Here is a 17,326-nt window from a genome sequence, read left to right as displayed (position 1 = left end):
AAAAGTTTGGGCACCCTTGCTTAAATTGTCTGTTACTGTGAATAGTTAAAAAAGAGTAGGAGATAAACAATTTAAGTATGGGTCCCCAAACTTTTGCATGCTACTGTTGCTGGCTGGCAAGGACATCTGTCCTAACTTGCCTTCCCCCAAGCTTGGGTACAGATATATTACTCATTATTCAGTCATCAGATGGGTTATCCTGTTTCTTATAAGCTATCCCTCTAGGCCCATTTTTGTATGCAAATCTCCTTTTCATGTTTCTTATTTGAAAAAGTTTCATATTAGCCGGTTCTCTGGTGTTTCCTCCTCCGTCACCAAGAGTTTGATATGTTTTTTTTTTTTTTTTAAAGATACCAGGAAGTGTGGAATAAAAATTGAAAACTTGGTTGACTGGCTTAGCTATGGTCCAGAGGAGTGCTCCTGGGTTGCACTGGAAGAAACTCTCTTTATTTGTCGGCAATGTTTAAGGTTATTAACTTCCAAGCCAAATCATCATGCTTTGGAGAATAAGCCTTAGAAAGTAGGTTATGTCATAATTTTATTTATTTTTTTTTTGTGCATCAGTTTAGAGGATTTTATTTCAAGAAGAAACCATTGTAGGACAGACAATATCCATGTTTTGCTATTGCTACAAAACAAGTCCTGGATTAAAAAGTTGCTGCCAGACATTTATTGCCCACTAAAAAGTCTTAGTTTGCCTGACAAAGCCCCTCTGCAGAATCCTAAGTGATAAGATGATCAATCACAAACCAAGTACCACTCAAGGATAGCTCTCAGTGGTACAAGCAGGTTTCCCAAAGGCACATAACTCAAAGACTGACAACCCTAAGGGACAGAACTTTGCACCAATGGTCAACAAAAAGAATGGGGATATGTGCTCTCCATGATGGCACAATCTCTATTCTTACCTTTAAAAACTCAAACACATTATTAATATTTGTTTCACTGAATACCATGCCATTGCAATATTCTGGTTTTTGAAAATAAAATGCATAAAAAAATAGTGGAATAAATAGAATAAGACTGAAGATGACTAATTCATGTAGCTATTGACACTTAATAGCATGTACTGTGCAACAGCAACTGCAAGTCAAAACAAATACACAAGCACCAAGTCCCTCACAGACAGTTCATCAATATAAAAATCATACTAAGATATTCAGTTTCATGAATTCATTAAGCAGGAAGCTAATTGGAGCGAAACTTGGTATTTTCTTAATGTATATTATATATTACCAAATAAAAAAGAATAAAAAAATAACTTGTTTCAGCTTGATAAGTGATAAAATTCATTTTTATGTATTTCAAGTTATCACTCTAGGAGAGAGTTTTAGTAGTAGGAGTTGGTAAAGAAAACTGGACACTCAATATTGTTATACTTAAAGCCAAGTTCACAACAGAATTTTTTGCTATATGTTGTTGGTGAAATGCTGGTACTGCCAAGGTGGACACCCTGCCAAACCAACAATTAAGGAGCACAGAAAATATTTTTTTTATTAAAGTACAACTATAAACTTCTATAAAAATCCTTTATTACAGCATTTTTAGTACAGCATTAATTGAATTCACCAACTAATTTTTCCATCTGTAATTCAGATTTATCATATTGTGACAGTTCTCTTTCAAACTTTTTTGCATACCTAACAGAAGAAAAACTAAATTGTTCACTTACCTGCCTTTAGACCTTAAAGAGGACACTGGGGACAAATTCACCCTCTGTATGAAAGTCCGTAAAATGTTGTGACATTTATAAAACTGAGAATAACAGTTTTTGCAGATGTAGCGTGATAAAACAGGATCCTGCATCACAGGTACCCCAACTAACCGCTGGAAATCAGCAAAAAAGACTTGAGGTTTTTGATGCTTTTTGTCAGAGGTTTTTTCAATTGCTGAAGCCTTTCCAAAAGCACTCCGCAAACTCCGGGATGAAAACTTCCCATGACACAGTCGGCAGAAGGCAGTAGTTACAGCTCTCCCTAAAACAGTAAGTGGAAATAAAAAAAACATTGAAAAAAGTGAAAAAGGTCTGTGCCACTCAAAGATGAATTACCAAAGAAACACAAATAAAATTAATTTACAGAGATGAACTCTCGTCTTGGTTATTTGTAGCCATATTTTAATATACAGTATACTCTTGCTGTCTTAGTCTAAACAGACACAGTAAATAGTTGATTACATGAAATGTGCAGAATAACTCAGTATATTTTAAATAGGATTTAATCTTGTCAATATTATGTATTGTGACAAATGTCCGGATAAAATCATGTTTACTTCATTTAACATTAAAGGAGAATACTTGTATCACGATATAATAATATAGTGATTTTTTTATTTTTTAAAGTATTCAATTATGCTATATTTGACTGAAGTTAAGGTTGAAATCATATTCCAAAGGAAAAAAAAACATGTTTATTTATTACATGTATAAAAAATAAATCCTTGCCAAAATTCAACCACCCTTCTAACTGCAGCCTCCCCAATACATTGTCTAAATTTAGCATTGAGTAAATCCTTCTGAGATTAGCCCTTATGTCTATAGTAAGACTGTCAACCAATGAGATTAGATATTGTTTAAATACACACAAATTTACATTTATAATTCTTGGGCATACATAAATGTATATTGCCAATGATGTATTTGTAAATTATTAATATTATTTTTCTCTATTCTTTATTAAACTTTCACACTTAAGCAAAAATAGCTTGTCTTCAAATGTAGATTGACATTTAATGTTAATTGAATGTGAATTCTTCTTCTTCTTTCGGCTGCTCCTGTTAGGGGTTGCCACAGCAGATCATCTTCTTCCATATCGTCCTGTCTTCTGCGTCTTGCCCTGTTACACCCACCACCTGCATGCGCTCTCTCACCACATCCATAAACCTTCTCTTTTATGCATCTGGCTTCAGAGCAGCATGGTTACATGTTACAACATTTCCTCTGGTGTCGAAAGCCCTCTCAGAAGGGCAGCCTGAGGCAAGGATACACAGGCACTTTTTTCACCAATTTGAGGAAATGTTCTTCTTGTGTTTTCCACCACTCAAGTGGATTTACATCACTGACCACCTCCGGTATCATCAAGTAGCTCTTGATCTCTTTTTTAAGGGCAGTGTGCTGAGACTTGCCTTCACTGATTTTACTTTATTTTTTTAAATAATTGCCAAAATACTTTTTTTTTTCTTTTTCACCCAACTGTGGTTAAATAGCATCCATAGCCTTTTTCCACCCCCCAGCTTGCTTGTTACACCACCATATCACACTATTTCAAAATATCTTTAGAAAATAAACTAATTAAAACTAAACAGATACTTTGATAATAGAGCCCTGAAAAGGATCTGTGTACCATCCACCACATTTGCTTCTTGCCTTATATCTAGTGTTACCACGACAATCACTGGCTCACAGTGGACCTAAACTGGCTGGGTTAAATTTACCCGTCAGCACATGCACGATTAAATGTATATGAAAACAACGTATGTTCGATTGTTTGAGCAGATTACCTCTGAGCACAATAACCCCTTCCTCACTAGCTGCTACTGGACAACAAGATCACATTTTGCATGATGCTGCAAACAGCAGCAGGCAATTTTTTTTTTTTTTTTGCTTTGCAAAATAACACAATGATTTTGTTTTTTCCTTTACATATATATTACTACTTACATGCTCATCAACACCAGTGTATAATCCTGGAATTTTTCAGGATGTTACCTGTTTCCTAGAAAGTGCAGAACTGTCCACTTGACCCCCTATTGCTGCAGCACAGGGTGAACCCAATATGTACAATCACAACATTGATGTCACCTGCTCTTCAGTACTGTGATCGCCATGATTAAAACCACTAAAGTCAATGAAGGCATTCTTAAAACACAACAATCACCTCACAACATGACAACATTTCATAATCTACAAAATGGATATGATGTCAATCATATTTTCCTGCAAAACACTTCTTTGAAAATGTTGGAAAATCTTTAGAAAAATGCTTCAAAAAATGCTTAAAAACCACTTAAAGGCTATTAAAAACTTGAAAAATGCTAAACAAATACTGGAATGTTACAGTGCTCAAGAGTGAATGAGTCATTATTATTAAAAGGTTCACTCCTGCCTGAAAAACACAACAAATATCTGAGAGCCAAAGAAGACACCAAGTCTATGTGCCACACAACATCATATTCCTAGCACTTAATACCCATCCAAGCATACATGAATAATAAAAACTATACAACTGCCTTTCCTTGATTTCCCAAAGTTCACCTCTGCAATGCAGCTCTGTGAGCAAATGAAAATTTGGTTAATGTTCTAAAAAGAAAACAAACAAAAAAAAAAAACCTATGCCAAAGTACCACAAAAGTTTTGTCTCACTTAATTACCGATTACCAGGAGCCCGGGATTCCCGGACATTTTTCATTCCCGGGAATGCAACATGTTGTAATTCCTGGGAAAACTAGAACGGCCAAGCTTGCATATATAGCGGGTACAAGTGTAAAAATCGATCAAGAAATAACAAAGTTATAGTTGAAAATAATTAAGGTGGCGCCATTGCTGCAGCTTGCACTTCATCAGACAACAGCTTTGAACAGCAACTTGAAATTGCAATGCGTTAGTCTGTTGCATCCACATTATCTGTGCCAAGAGTATTGCCATCACAGAATGATGACAAGAAACTGGATGCATCAGTAAAAGCTGAAATGGCGGTGTTTCAGAGCAACGGCAAGCGCGGGCGTTGTTTAGAACAAGTGTATCAGTATCTGATGACTGTGCCACCTAAACTTCAGTGGAGGCAGAGTATGCTTTCTCAGCAGCTAGCGTACTAGTTTGCACGAAGGTGCGCTCTTGCCTGGACGACCACACGCTGGACACACTTGTGCAATCTACGCTCTTATTACGGCAACTAAAGATACATGTACTTATATGACAGCATGAACTGCTTGTACATAAGGTTAGTCTTTTATTTGTGTCAACATATTGCAGTAGTTTTATTAAAAATAAGCGTCAGTCGTTCTAAAACCGTTCACATGTGAGATGCCCGTGCATTGTGTCATCCCCGGGAGCCCGGGATTCCCGAATTCCCGGGAATGGATAAACCCGTCCGGGAATGGATTCCCTAGTCTCACTATGTGGATGATTAACACAAAGTATATCAGTTTATGAGAAATTGATAGTATTTTCAATATGGTTTGTGTGTAACTTATTAACAGCAAATTAATAATCCAAAAGATAATAAAGCCCAAAACCCACATTTATATCGTGAGATTTTTGAGACCTTGACAACTATGTAGCAAAACTCTGTTAATGCAGACAGGGACTGGTTATCCACAGCCGGTGCAACTGCAAGTTTGCAGGCTCCCCACATAATGCATCTGTCGCCCAATGGTAGATGCGAGAAACATTTAAAACCAGCCACTGACCTGGCCTTGAGCTCATTTTCTTTCTCCTCCTTGTGCAGGAAGGCTATCTATTGTTGTTTTTTTTTTTTTTTTTGACCTGAGAAAGGAACAAATGCAGAGTGACATCATTGTCACTACTTATATGCTGGGTGATGTAAAAATGATATACAAATGTGTGTCTTATTTAGTGTAACCAAGTATTCTCTGTCTTACTGTCTTACATGTGAAGATGCCAAAAAAATCTATTTCCAAAATTTATATAAGATTTAAGCAGAATGAATTGAATGAAGGGGTTTTCCTGAAATGGGTGACATAGGCGACATATTTTCACTTACAAGGAAGAAATAGGTGGTATGGCTGAATTTCCATATCACATTATACTGTAATTAATAATTCTGACAACTTCAGTTGAAAGTGGTATAATTAATCTGTATATACTGTTCAGACTGAAAAGTATTTAATAAAGGGCTGATGTATTATTGGAACAAACTGGAGGTCCTCCTTTTTATAGAAATGCCTATTAACACTTTGCTACTCTGATTAAACTACAGATATTCACTACTGTCTATCCTATAAAAGTAGAACTTCTTCCCCACTCACTCACTCACTCACTCACTCACTCACTCACTCACTCACTCACTCACTCACTCACTCACTCACTCACTCACACAGCCGCTGCTGCCAACCAAACACAGCATAAGATATGGCATATTCCTGTTCTCTCTTCCTGTTTGCAATGATTAACATATTAGGTTTAATAGTACATCACTCTGGGTAATATTCTTAAAGGGGTATGCACAGTTCACATGTGGAAATAAACAAACACATTGCCTTTAGGGCACTAACACATAAACATCTTCTGCATGCACGATACCTTTTTCATGCACAGATTTGCACACTTTGTGTTCTGCTTAAAATTGTTTGCATGTTTCAAGTAATTTTTAGCATACCAACAACAATTTTTTTTTTTTTTTTATATAAATACAGTATACCAGATCAGTCGGTGCAACTCCTACTACAGAGGTACAATTTCAACTTTAACTTCACCCAGATAAAAAACAAATAGTACATAGCAATATACTGTAATACTTAATATTTTAAAACTTTAAAAAGTTGTAATATTACCCAAGTTTCAAAGAATATTGTACCAAATAATACTGAATATAAGGGTTGTTGAAAATTCCCACCCCATCATACACATATAAACTTACACAACCATACAGATTGTATGAAGAAATAAAATATGGACAACTATTTCACTCAGTCATAATAATAATAATAATGCAATTCTTTTCCCATGCATAAAGCTCACAAACAAATTTTTAGTTCCAAAACACTGAAATTTTTACTGTCACCCTAATTTTCTACTTCCTCTAATATTTGTTAGCTGTGTTCTATAACACAGAAAGATGTGCCAGTCTGTAGTAATTCAATGTGATGGTTTTATTCACAGCTAAAGCTACAGTACTGCACTCAAAGCTGAAATGGAGATATTAACATATTGTAATTGTTGCTATTATAACGCATCACAATTCAAATTGACATTCATAAAAATATTTTTGTTTCATCCCAAGAACTGCATCTCATTTATTACTTGTATTCACAACACAGAAAACCATAACTGTAAATTACCAGAAAACAAAACTGTCATATGTTCACATTATCATTACCACCTCCCCACAAAATGTCTGTCCAACAAAATAGTTTTTTTTTAATCCATAAAAAGAGTGTCAGGCAATTGTTTCAAGTAAAAGAACAGAATGCTAAAAGCTTTTTTTTTTTTTTTTTAAAGTACAGTAAATAATCTACCATAAAAAGGAAAAATGAGCTATTTATTACATGCCACCAGAATCCTTCAATATCTTCTTTTTCATCTGCACTGTCCAGAGCTGTGCCAATTAATGTTTTGTTTTCAAGTAAGAGAACATTAAATTAAAAGCCATCTCTTTTTATCAGTCTCAAATTAAAATCAGTTACTTTGTGCAAGCAAAACTGTAGTTTATATATACTGTATTAAACACCTTCAAAATTGTTGTTAATTTTTCTTAAAAAAATGCCTTCAGTAAACAATAATTCTTTAAACTGCACACTTAACCAAAAACAATCTGATGTTTAAGGTGATTTCTTTCAAGTGAAAACAAAAAAAAAGATGAAACACAACCACACAAACAGACTGATCAATACAACTTTATAATATAGCACACATTGAAAAAGGTTGCAGGACTTGAATTTCAACATGGGATTGATTTCCTATTGAAAAATCCTGCATGGTTTAATTTAATAAAGCTGAAAAAATCCCTCAAGAAAAAAAAAAATCACTGCCACTTTTGTGCCATTACATTTATTCATGCACGCTTAGACAGCACGAGGATTTCAAAAATAACTATCAGTTGAGTTACCTGAGTGAGTAGTGTACTTATTTTCTTTTTAATAATGAACCAAACAAATCCATAACAACATAAGAAATTTGACAAATAAGTGGAGACCATTCAGTCCATCAACCTCGTCTGTTTAGCTAATAGCTAAGCTGTCCTAATATCTCATCCACAAATTTCTTAACAGTTCTCAAGGTTACTGCTTCAGTTACATCCAAAATAATGGAATGAAGGCTTTGCACTTATCCTTGGATTATTATGAAAATGGATACATTTGTCCATTAAACCATCAATTTTCTAACTGACGTGTGCAGTTCAGGGTCACGTGTGTAGGAACTGGCATGTATCCTGGCTAGAAGATAGAATCCAACATTGTACTCATGCATCTATCTACATGTCATTCCAAAATAAATATTATTAAATTAATGTTTCAAACTTCCACATTGACAAGACATTCATGTGGCTCCGCTCTTTATGTTTTGAAGAACAAGCAAATCTCTCCAATTAAGCAATATGCAGTGTGACAATGGAAATGAATAATCTCAGAGACACACAATTTGTCTAGCTACTGAAACAGCAAGCATACTTATTGTTATTTGTTATTAAATACCTAATGTCTCCTCTATATACTATTTCAAATATAAAGTTCACAAGATGGAACTTCCAGATACAGGATCATATACTATAGTCAACTGAAACTCAATGACTACAGACTAGTGATATCCATTTAACTATTTTTGTGACTCCTAAAACCAATTACCTGCACCAGTGTTGATTTAGGTGTATCATATTAAAGGGGATGACTACTTAAGCAATCAATTATTTTGTGTTTTATAGATGCAATTAATTTAGATAACTTGACAGTGATCTATTTTCACTTTAACATTAAAGAGCCATTTCTGTTGATCTGGGTCAGAAAAAAGCCAAATTACAGTAAATCCACTATGATTCAATGTTGTATAACAATAAAATTGGAAAATTTCTAAGGGGGTGAATACTTTTATAAGTACTCTATATTTTATATATACTAGGGAGCTTTGCCCCCTGCTCACTTCGCTCACCAACCCCCAGGATGGCACTACGCACTAACCACTTAGTGGTTCAGCCGCTTGCGTGTGGGGATGCGGATGTACAATTTAAACAGATTGTTATTTTCATGGGAGTTATTACATATGCATAATAGAACTTACTATTTTACATTACAGCAAGTAATTAACCATATTAAAAAATAGTAAAACATAATTTAAAAGTAAATTATGTTTCATGTTGCGCTGGAGTTATTCGTTGCGTTATACGATTTTGTTCTGTTTGGATTTGAAATTAACACACAAATACTTTTTAAACTTACACTTTTACTGTAAAACTTCAGTAAAAACAATTTTCTGAATTAAATTTTCATCAATATCGCATTGAATTTTGATTCTGTGTTTGGACTTACAACGTGACAACGCAATGTATAACTGCCTGTGAGTAAATTTAGTTTCTTTCTCTCTCATAAATAAACTGACTTTTTCGAATGTTTGGCTCTGATATTTGTTAATTGTCTTTGCAAAAGTTATTTTAATAGGAAACTGTTAATGTTTTAATACGAATGGCATATCAAGATCTCCTTTGGTGTCTAACGTTATCTGCAGGAGATGTACCAAGTTACCTTTCTTGGATACATCCATCTTTCTACAATAATTCATGTGGTGGAAGACCGGACGATGTTAACAGTAGTGCTGGGCGGTATACCGGTTCATACCGAAAACCGTTTTTTATTTTTTTTATGATATGGATTTTTCTTATACCGCAACACCGGTTTAAATTGCCTAAATGACGTTCGGAACGTGGCGCAGCGGGAAACTGTTCAAGTGGGGACCTTTTTCACTGCTACACCGCTAAACACAGATTTGTTGCACTAGGGCTCTTTTTCACTGCTACACCACCAAATAGGTAGCAGTAGCATAGGTATTGCGCGGTGAAAATGGACAGAGAACATTCCGAAACTGAAGCCAACGATAAAGCTGAACATGATGAACAGAAGAACTTTTGCCGAAAAAAGGAGTCACGTCCGTCGCCTGGAGATACTTTAGTTTTAAAAGGTCAGATGTGTAAATACTGTTTCTATACTACTGGATAATACTGCAAGCCAAGTTGTACTTGTTTTATTTGTTTTCAATACAGTGTAATGTGCCTGGGTACTGTGTAATAGTGTGACGACATGTTGACTTTATTCTCGACCTTTCCACTTTAATCTTGACACTTATGACGAGAATAAAGTCGACATGTTGACTTTATTCTCGACATTTCTACTTTATTCTCGCTGTTTATGTCAAGATTAAAGTTGACATGTTGACTTTATTCTCGTAATTTGTCATTAAAGTAGAACATCGTAAACAAAACTTCATCGTAAAATGAATATTTAATTTACTAGATTTTCTCAAACCCCGTCATAAGTTATATAGCACATTAAATGCTTTGTGTTAAGTGATTCTTAAACTGACTTCTTCTTGCACTAAGAGGAGGCGCCGGCAGCAATTGCCGCACAGAATACATTGACTTCATGATCTTCTTGCTCTCTGAACATTTAGAATGCTAAGATAAATACTTAATATAATTTTCATGGTGAAATGCATTAAAGCATGCATTAATCATATGGGGGCACGGCGGCGTGCCTGCCTTGCATTTGCATGTTTTTCTGGTGGGTTTACTCGGCGTGCTTCAGTTTCTTTTCAAAGTCATGTAGGATGTGGGGTTTTGTTGTGCTATATTGACCCTGCTAATGTATGTTTTGCTTGTATTCATCCTGCGATGTGCTGGCGACTCGTTCAGAGATGGGCGCAACTCTGAATGGATGGCATAATTAAACATGTATAACGAAGATATTTTTAAAGTTCTGAACACTCCGTGGGCTAAGTTTATAACTAGTTTTAATTTCACAAAGACGTTTATCGTGTGGTGATTGGTTATGTGGTGAAAGAAAAAGGAAGGATAGGAACTGGGGTTTTGGTACGTCAGATAGAGACAGCATGCATGCAATAAAGATAGCCTGCTCAGAAGAACATGCATTGAATTCTGTGTTCGTGTCTCCGACCAGCAGATCACAAACCCAACATTTACACAATATTTAAGTTAAACCTGTGCGATAGCTATTCATACATCCAGTTTTTTGGAGCCTTGTCACACCTGCCATAAAGTTCTCTACACTGAACATACACCTGGGGACCCCTTACTGAGAGGGAGCAACACTACCACCTCACTACCGTGCATGTGTAATACCTGCTTTAATGCATTTCATCATGAAAATGATATCAAGTATTTATCTTAGCATTCTAAATTTTCAGACAGCAGGAATATCATGAAGTGAATGGATTCTGTATGGTGATCGCTGTCTTCTCTTAGTGCGGAGGAAGTCAGTTTAAGAAGCGTAGTGATTAACCACTGGGTCGGGGAACGTAACACAAAGCATTTATTTAATGTGCTACATTAATTTATGATGGGGTAAATTAAGTAATTGATTAAACATTGAATTTAGGAAGAAGTTTAGTTTATGACATTCTACTTTAATTATGAAGTAAACTATGAGAATAAAGTAGAAATGTCGACTTTAATCTCAACATAAACGGCAAGAATAAAGTGGAAATGTCGACTTTGTTCTTGACATATAGTTTGTTTTTTTCTTCCCAGTATAGCTTAGCTTGAAGCAAGGTCCATATTAATGCAGTTTGCCTAAATGATGGTTCAGTTGGTAAAGATGTCATCACCAAGTTGCACTTGTTTTATTTTATTTTAATTTGGTGAATACTGTGTAATGCACCTGGGCTTTAAGTCTTGAAGTAATAGTGCAACTATCAGTAATAATACTATTATTTATTTTATTGTTATTATTTATTAGTTTAAATATTATGCAGTTTAATGATGATAAAGTTGTTTAAAAAGTCACTTTAACGTGTCAGTGGACAGAGATTGTTAACATTAACAGAAAGTGTAGTGGGTTTACAAAAAATATTTACTATTTATTCCTTTTCTAAGACATATTTGGTGCAATATAATTTTTAACAAGCACTTCTGGATATTTTACTAAGTCTAAATGCCTCTTTGTATGGTTGAAAATATGTTGTCAAAATTATAGTTTGTTTTTGCAAAATTTGTTCAATAAAAAGGTTCTATATTTTAACTGCATCTGTCATGCAATGTGATACCTTCTCCATTAGTGCCACCCCCTTGAAAACTATCACTTTATGGGGCAATGCAAAACTGTATTAATACTTGTGTGCACAAAAATGTTTTTTTGTACAATGTACAATACTCTTGACAGTGGAATAGGTTATTCTTAACCACATTTTCCACTGCAATTACTGGCTAACATCCACTCATGCATGGGGAAAAAAATACCGTCGAATACCGTAAAACCGGGATAATTTAGAAAAATACCGTGATATAGAATTTTGGACATACCGCCCACCCCTAGTTAACAGTTGTAGATATTCTTCGGGATATTGTAAGTTGATGTTTTCATCTTTCGCACAATCACTACCAACTGTTTCAGCATAGTCTATTGATATGCACTTAACCAATTTGCTGTGTAACCGATCAACAAGTTTTGCGTTAATTCATTTGTCTTCATCGTTTCTCGGTGCTAGGATTGCCCATGTGCTCATTTCTTCTGTTGATAACCCTTCGAGATGAAATAAGATCTGGACATAATATGTCTTATTTCAGTGGCAACTTAAAGTGAGGAAAATGTAAAAATTTATTAGAGCTAAGAGAGCAGGAACTGTGTCTGTCAAAAGCATTCACACAAATGAGAGGTGAGAGGGCCATGTACGTGGTTGAATATAGTTGAGAGGAGGGCGTGACTTGAAAAAATCTCATGGCCAAAGTCTCGTCTCACGGGACTTGAAATTATCTCTTTGAAAAAGTCTCGTCTCAGGATTTCCTTTTATAATAGAGATATTGTGAGGTTTCTGAACTCTATTAGGACTCCACCCCCCCACAACAGGACAGCACGTCAAAACATGCCTGCCACGTCTGTGGAGGGCTGCTTGTCTGTTGCTAAGGCAACCACAGGTTTGCAGCGCAGCAGAAGGTCGCATTATATGCGCCTGTCACCGATCGGTGATGCCAGCGGCATTATAAAAGCAGGGAACTAGTTTAACTTGGTCACTAACCTGGCCCTGACTATGCCCGTTTGCTGTGTCTGTACATATGGGAGTGGTAGCTACCACTGCAATAAATAACCCTGCTGTTTCTATTTCAAGTTGAATAAAGCTGGTTTTGCTAAAGTACTGAGACTCAGCCTCGTCTTTTGGGGTGCAAGACAGTGACTCACTCATCACAATATATAAATGAATGTATGCACAGTTAGCTCTTGTCCATGTAGAATTTGCTCAATCTCCCCATGTCAGCATGGGCTTTTGTCTCATATTCCTAAAACAAAATGGCAACTTTAAACAGTTCCTGTGTGGGTGTGCACATAAATAGAAACTTCTATGGCCTGGCACCCTGTCTAGGGCTGCTTTTTGCCAAGAAGGCTTAACCCCTCCACAACCCCAAATGAGATTAAAAAGGTCTGAGGACAATAAAATGCAGGTTCTATGATTTTCATAAAATAAGAAATTTTTTTTTAATAAGAGAATGCCAGACAAACTGAAGATACAAAATCTCTTTAAACTAGGGGGCTTCGCTCGCCAACCCCTGGTGTTGGGTAATTATAAATAGCGTGATGTATGTATGAGATATAGCATAGTGTGAAGGTGTAGATGACGCATATAGGAAGCCAAGAATAAATTGCAAGGCACAGTGTAAAGATTTATCGGAAAATTTCTTTGTACACAACATTAGTAGTAATGATGGTGTCTTGTTCTTGAATGAGTTTCTCTTGGCATGGATCATTTATAACCTTAACTTTAACGTCAGATGAACGTCGAACTTGTGAGAAGGCCACATAAAGTTGTTCATGTCCAAAAACGGGGTCAGAAAGGTAGATGCCAACCTTGTTCATGGTTTGGCCTTGTGATTTGTTGATGGTCATGGCAAATGCAGGTTTAATGGGGAACTGTCGCCGTTTAAGTGTAAAAGGTAATTCTAGGTCAGAACTTGTAAGGTCAATTGTAGGAATCAGAACAGTATTGTTAGCATGTGATCCTGTAAGAAGTTTTGCTTCAATAATATTGTGTGTCATGGTGTAGACGACTAAACGTGTACCATTGCATAAACCTTGTTTAGTGTTAAGGTTTCTTAATAGCATGATTATTGTTCCGATTGAAAGGTTAAGATTGTGTTGTGGTAATCCGGCTGGGTTAATAGTGTTCAAATATTGTAAGGGGAAATTAAGATAGTCATTGTTTTCATCAGAGTCAACTTTGTCAGAGCTTAGAAAGAGCTGTGCCTCTACAGGAAGTAATGCAATGACTTGGTTATGTGATCAACATTAATATTTTTTGGACATAATATAGTCCGTTGTGTTAAAAGGGGTATTTGGTCTAATGAGATTGCTGTTCCAAATATCTCCGTAACTAAGTCGTCGCAGATAAAGGCTTGAGGAATTGTAATAATATCTGAGTGAAGTCCATCTGTATTGGTGAGTGTACCATCTCCCAGTTGTAATAAGCAATTGTTATATTCTGGATCTGGACATCGCATGTTTTGTACCAACTGTATCTTTTGAAAGCAATGCCAATTGGCCGCGTAACATTTTATTCTTCCGCGGTTTTAGAAGCGCGTTGTAGGCGCCGACGTTTATTGTTTTTTTTGATGCAGGTTCGTGTTTGTGGTCCCGTTACTCGAGCCGTCTCGTTCTGTACCCGTGATCGTGAATTCATGACTTGTGTGTTCTTTATCGTTAGTAATATGGATAAGTAATAAGGAGGATCGCACTCACTGTTAATATGCGGACTGTTCGTTTCTTCGTATTATTACCAATCAGGTGTCGCGCCTGTATATGTATTGTAGTCCGGTCTGTTGTTGTTTATGTATGACGTCGTCCGCGTATTTTAAGGTGGACTGAACAATAGCTGAGCGCATGGCATGTGGAGCAATAGCCAAGCACTGTCTAAAATCTCCTCCTAATAAAAGTACCTTTCCTCCAAAGGGAATATTATTATTCATCAACACAATGCCAATTGTCCGCGTATTTTACGGTGGACTGAACAATAGCTGAGCTCAATGCATGTGGAGCAATAGGTAAGCACTGTCTAAAATCTCCTCCTAATAAAAGTACCTTTCCTCCAAAGGGAATATTATTATTCATCAACGTTTGTAGAAGTTTATCAATGGTGTTGAGTAAGTGACTGGATGCCATTATACATTCATCTAAAATTAATAGTTTTGCAAGACGGATGTCACGTGCATTGTTACTGTTCATTTTCATAGTGGATACCGATGTTTCTGTGATTGGGACCGGTATTTTGAATAAGGAGTGACATGTGTTTTTGGAGCTGAGACATTTTTTCTTCTGTGGTTTCAGAAGCGCGTTGTAGGCGCCGACGTGCATTGTTTTTTTTCATGCGGGTTCGTGTTTGTGGTCCCGTTACTCGAGCCGTATCGTTTTGTACCCGTGATCGTGAATTCATGACTTGTTTGTTCAGTATCGTTAGTAATATGGATAAGTAATAAGGAGGATCGCACTGACTGTTAATATGGAGCCTTTTCTGATCATGAACTCATGACTTGTTTGTTCTTTATCGTTAGTAATATGGATAAGTAATAAGGAGGATCGCACTCACTGTTACGTCGTTTGTCGGCGTGCGTTTTTTTTGAGGGGCGCGTTGCCTCATTTTTTATTTCTGTTAGTGGAGGGGGGCTTTGTGTGTCGTGGGTCTGAATCCTCTTTTGTGTGTGTGTCCTGTTTCGTGTGGTATGGGCTTCGTCTGGCGCTTTGTTGCATGGGTCTGTTGCTATGGGCGCGGAGCATCATTTCTCATTTTCCGGTGCTTGGAGGGTTTCTTTGTATTATTACCCATCAGGTGTCGCACCTGTATATGTATTGTAGTCCGGTCTCTTGTTGTCTATGTAGGATGTCGTTTGTTGGCGTGCGTTTTCTTTGAGGGGCGCGTTGCCTCATTTTTTATTTCTGTTAGTGGAGGGGGGCTTTGTGTGTCGTGGGTGTGAATCCTCATTTTTGTGTGCGTACCGTTTCATGTGCTATGTGGCGCTTGCGTCTGACTCCTTTGTTTTTGGTATGCTAGGGGCGCGTTGCCTCATTTCTTATTTCTGTTAGTGGAGGGGTGCTTTGTGTGTCGTGGGTCTGAATCCTCTTTTTTGTGTGTGTCCTGTTTCGTGTGGTATGGCCTTCGTGTGGCGCTTTGTTGCATGGGTCTGTTGCTATGGGCGTGGCGCATCATTTCTCATTTTCCGGTGCTTAGAGGGGGGCTTTGTGTGGCGCCTGCGCACTACGTCTTTTGCGTCCACGGCCCATGTCCCTGCGTCCATCTGGTTTACCATTCTCGTTTAGTAATATGGATAAGCACAAATTCCATTTCCCTAAAACATCATATGCAAACCTCCAGCAACAATCCACAAGTCAATTGCCAGAAGGCTCAGTTTAACTGCCCAAAATGCAAAATAACTCCAAGATTGGATGATACTAACTGTAGAATACACACTGCTCAATTACATAAAATTGTTTAAGCTGCTTACACCGTCACATTCTACCACAAAATCCTCCTTTTATGCTGGTACTACTGCAAAGTTATAGCTTCCCAAAGAAATCATAATATGGGAAATAGCACTGTGCTCTTGTTAGAAAACATACGATCTTTGTTTATGATTAGTTTCTTTTCACTTCAACCCCAAAAATCAGTTCTGTATTTCCCATGGTGCTTCCAAACAGAAAGTGACATCACTGTCTTTGCAGATCAGCCATATACAAATTACACTTCTGATTATTTGCATTTTCACTGCAGTTGCTAAATGTTCTTAATCCCTGCCTGAATGCTACATCTTATTTGAATATTGCTACTGACTATATGCATCCCTTCATGGCCACAATCTACTCATCTTCTAATGGCTATATCACAAAGCACACATCGTCTGAAATTGGTTTCATCAAGATGACAATGAGTGTAGTGTTCTCCAGTGGCCTTTCCAGTCATCTTGTGGAATCCATGCCACGAAGAACTGAGCCTGTCTTGAGAGCACAAGGAGGCCCTTCACAGTATCAGCATAGTGTTCCTAATAATTTGCTCAGTGCGTGCATATGCAAATAGAGGAATAAGTGCAGTATAATAATTAAAGGAAAAACAGTTGGATGAGGGATGTGGTGATGTCATAACCAATACATATTCAAGGCATTCAAGGACTGTACAGTGTGAGGTGCCAGGAGTGGAAGTGGTGAGGTAGCACATGGACCACTTAAAATATACAATTATTAGGTAAAAGAAGCAAAATTAATTATATAATCAGCAATTCATTATGCATAACCATATCCAGTGGTTTAAGTTCTATCTGACTGACAGATAAAGGTTCATTAGCCTTGACAACAACAGGTCAAGCTCAGCACCAGTCACACATGGAGTTCCACAAGGATCTGTCCTCTGCTGTTCTGTACTACATATTTCCCCTTGGCAATAATATTCATAGCT

The 17,326-nt window shown here is 36.8% G+C and overlaps 1 protein-coding gene across 2 annotated transcripts in view; it reads right to left on the bottom strand.

Moving 5' to 3' along the window:
• The window catches only part of znf276 (zinc finger protein 276), a 75,423-nt gene that overhangs the window by 51,933 nt on the left and 6,164 nt on the right, over positions 1-17,326 (bottom strand). For both annotated transcript variants that reach the window (XM_028809885.2, XM_028809884.2), the window contains exon 2: positions 1,673-1,976. In XM_028809885.2, the coding sequence (XP_028665718.1) occupies positions 1,673-1,976 (304 nt within the window). The remainder of the gene's footprint in view (positions 1-1,672; positions 1,977-17,326) is intronic.

This window comes from Erpetoichthys calabaricus, chromosome 9, assembly GCF_900747795.2.
Source record: "Erpetoichthys calabaricus chromosome 9, fErpCal1.3, whole genome shotgun sequence".
NCBI lineage: Eukaryota > Metazoa > Chordata > Cladistia > Polypteriformes > Polypteridae > Erpetoichthys > Erpetoichthys calabaricus.
The sequence above is the reverse complement of the archived record's forward strand: the minus strand, read 5'-3'. Positions and strand labels throughout refer to the sequence as shown.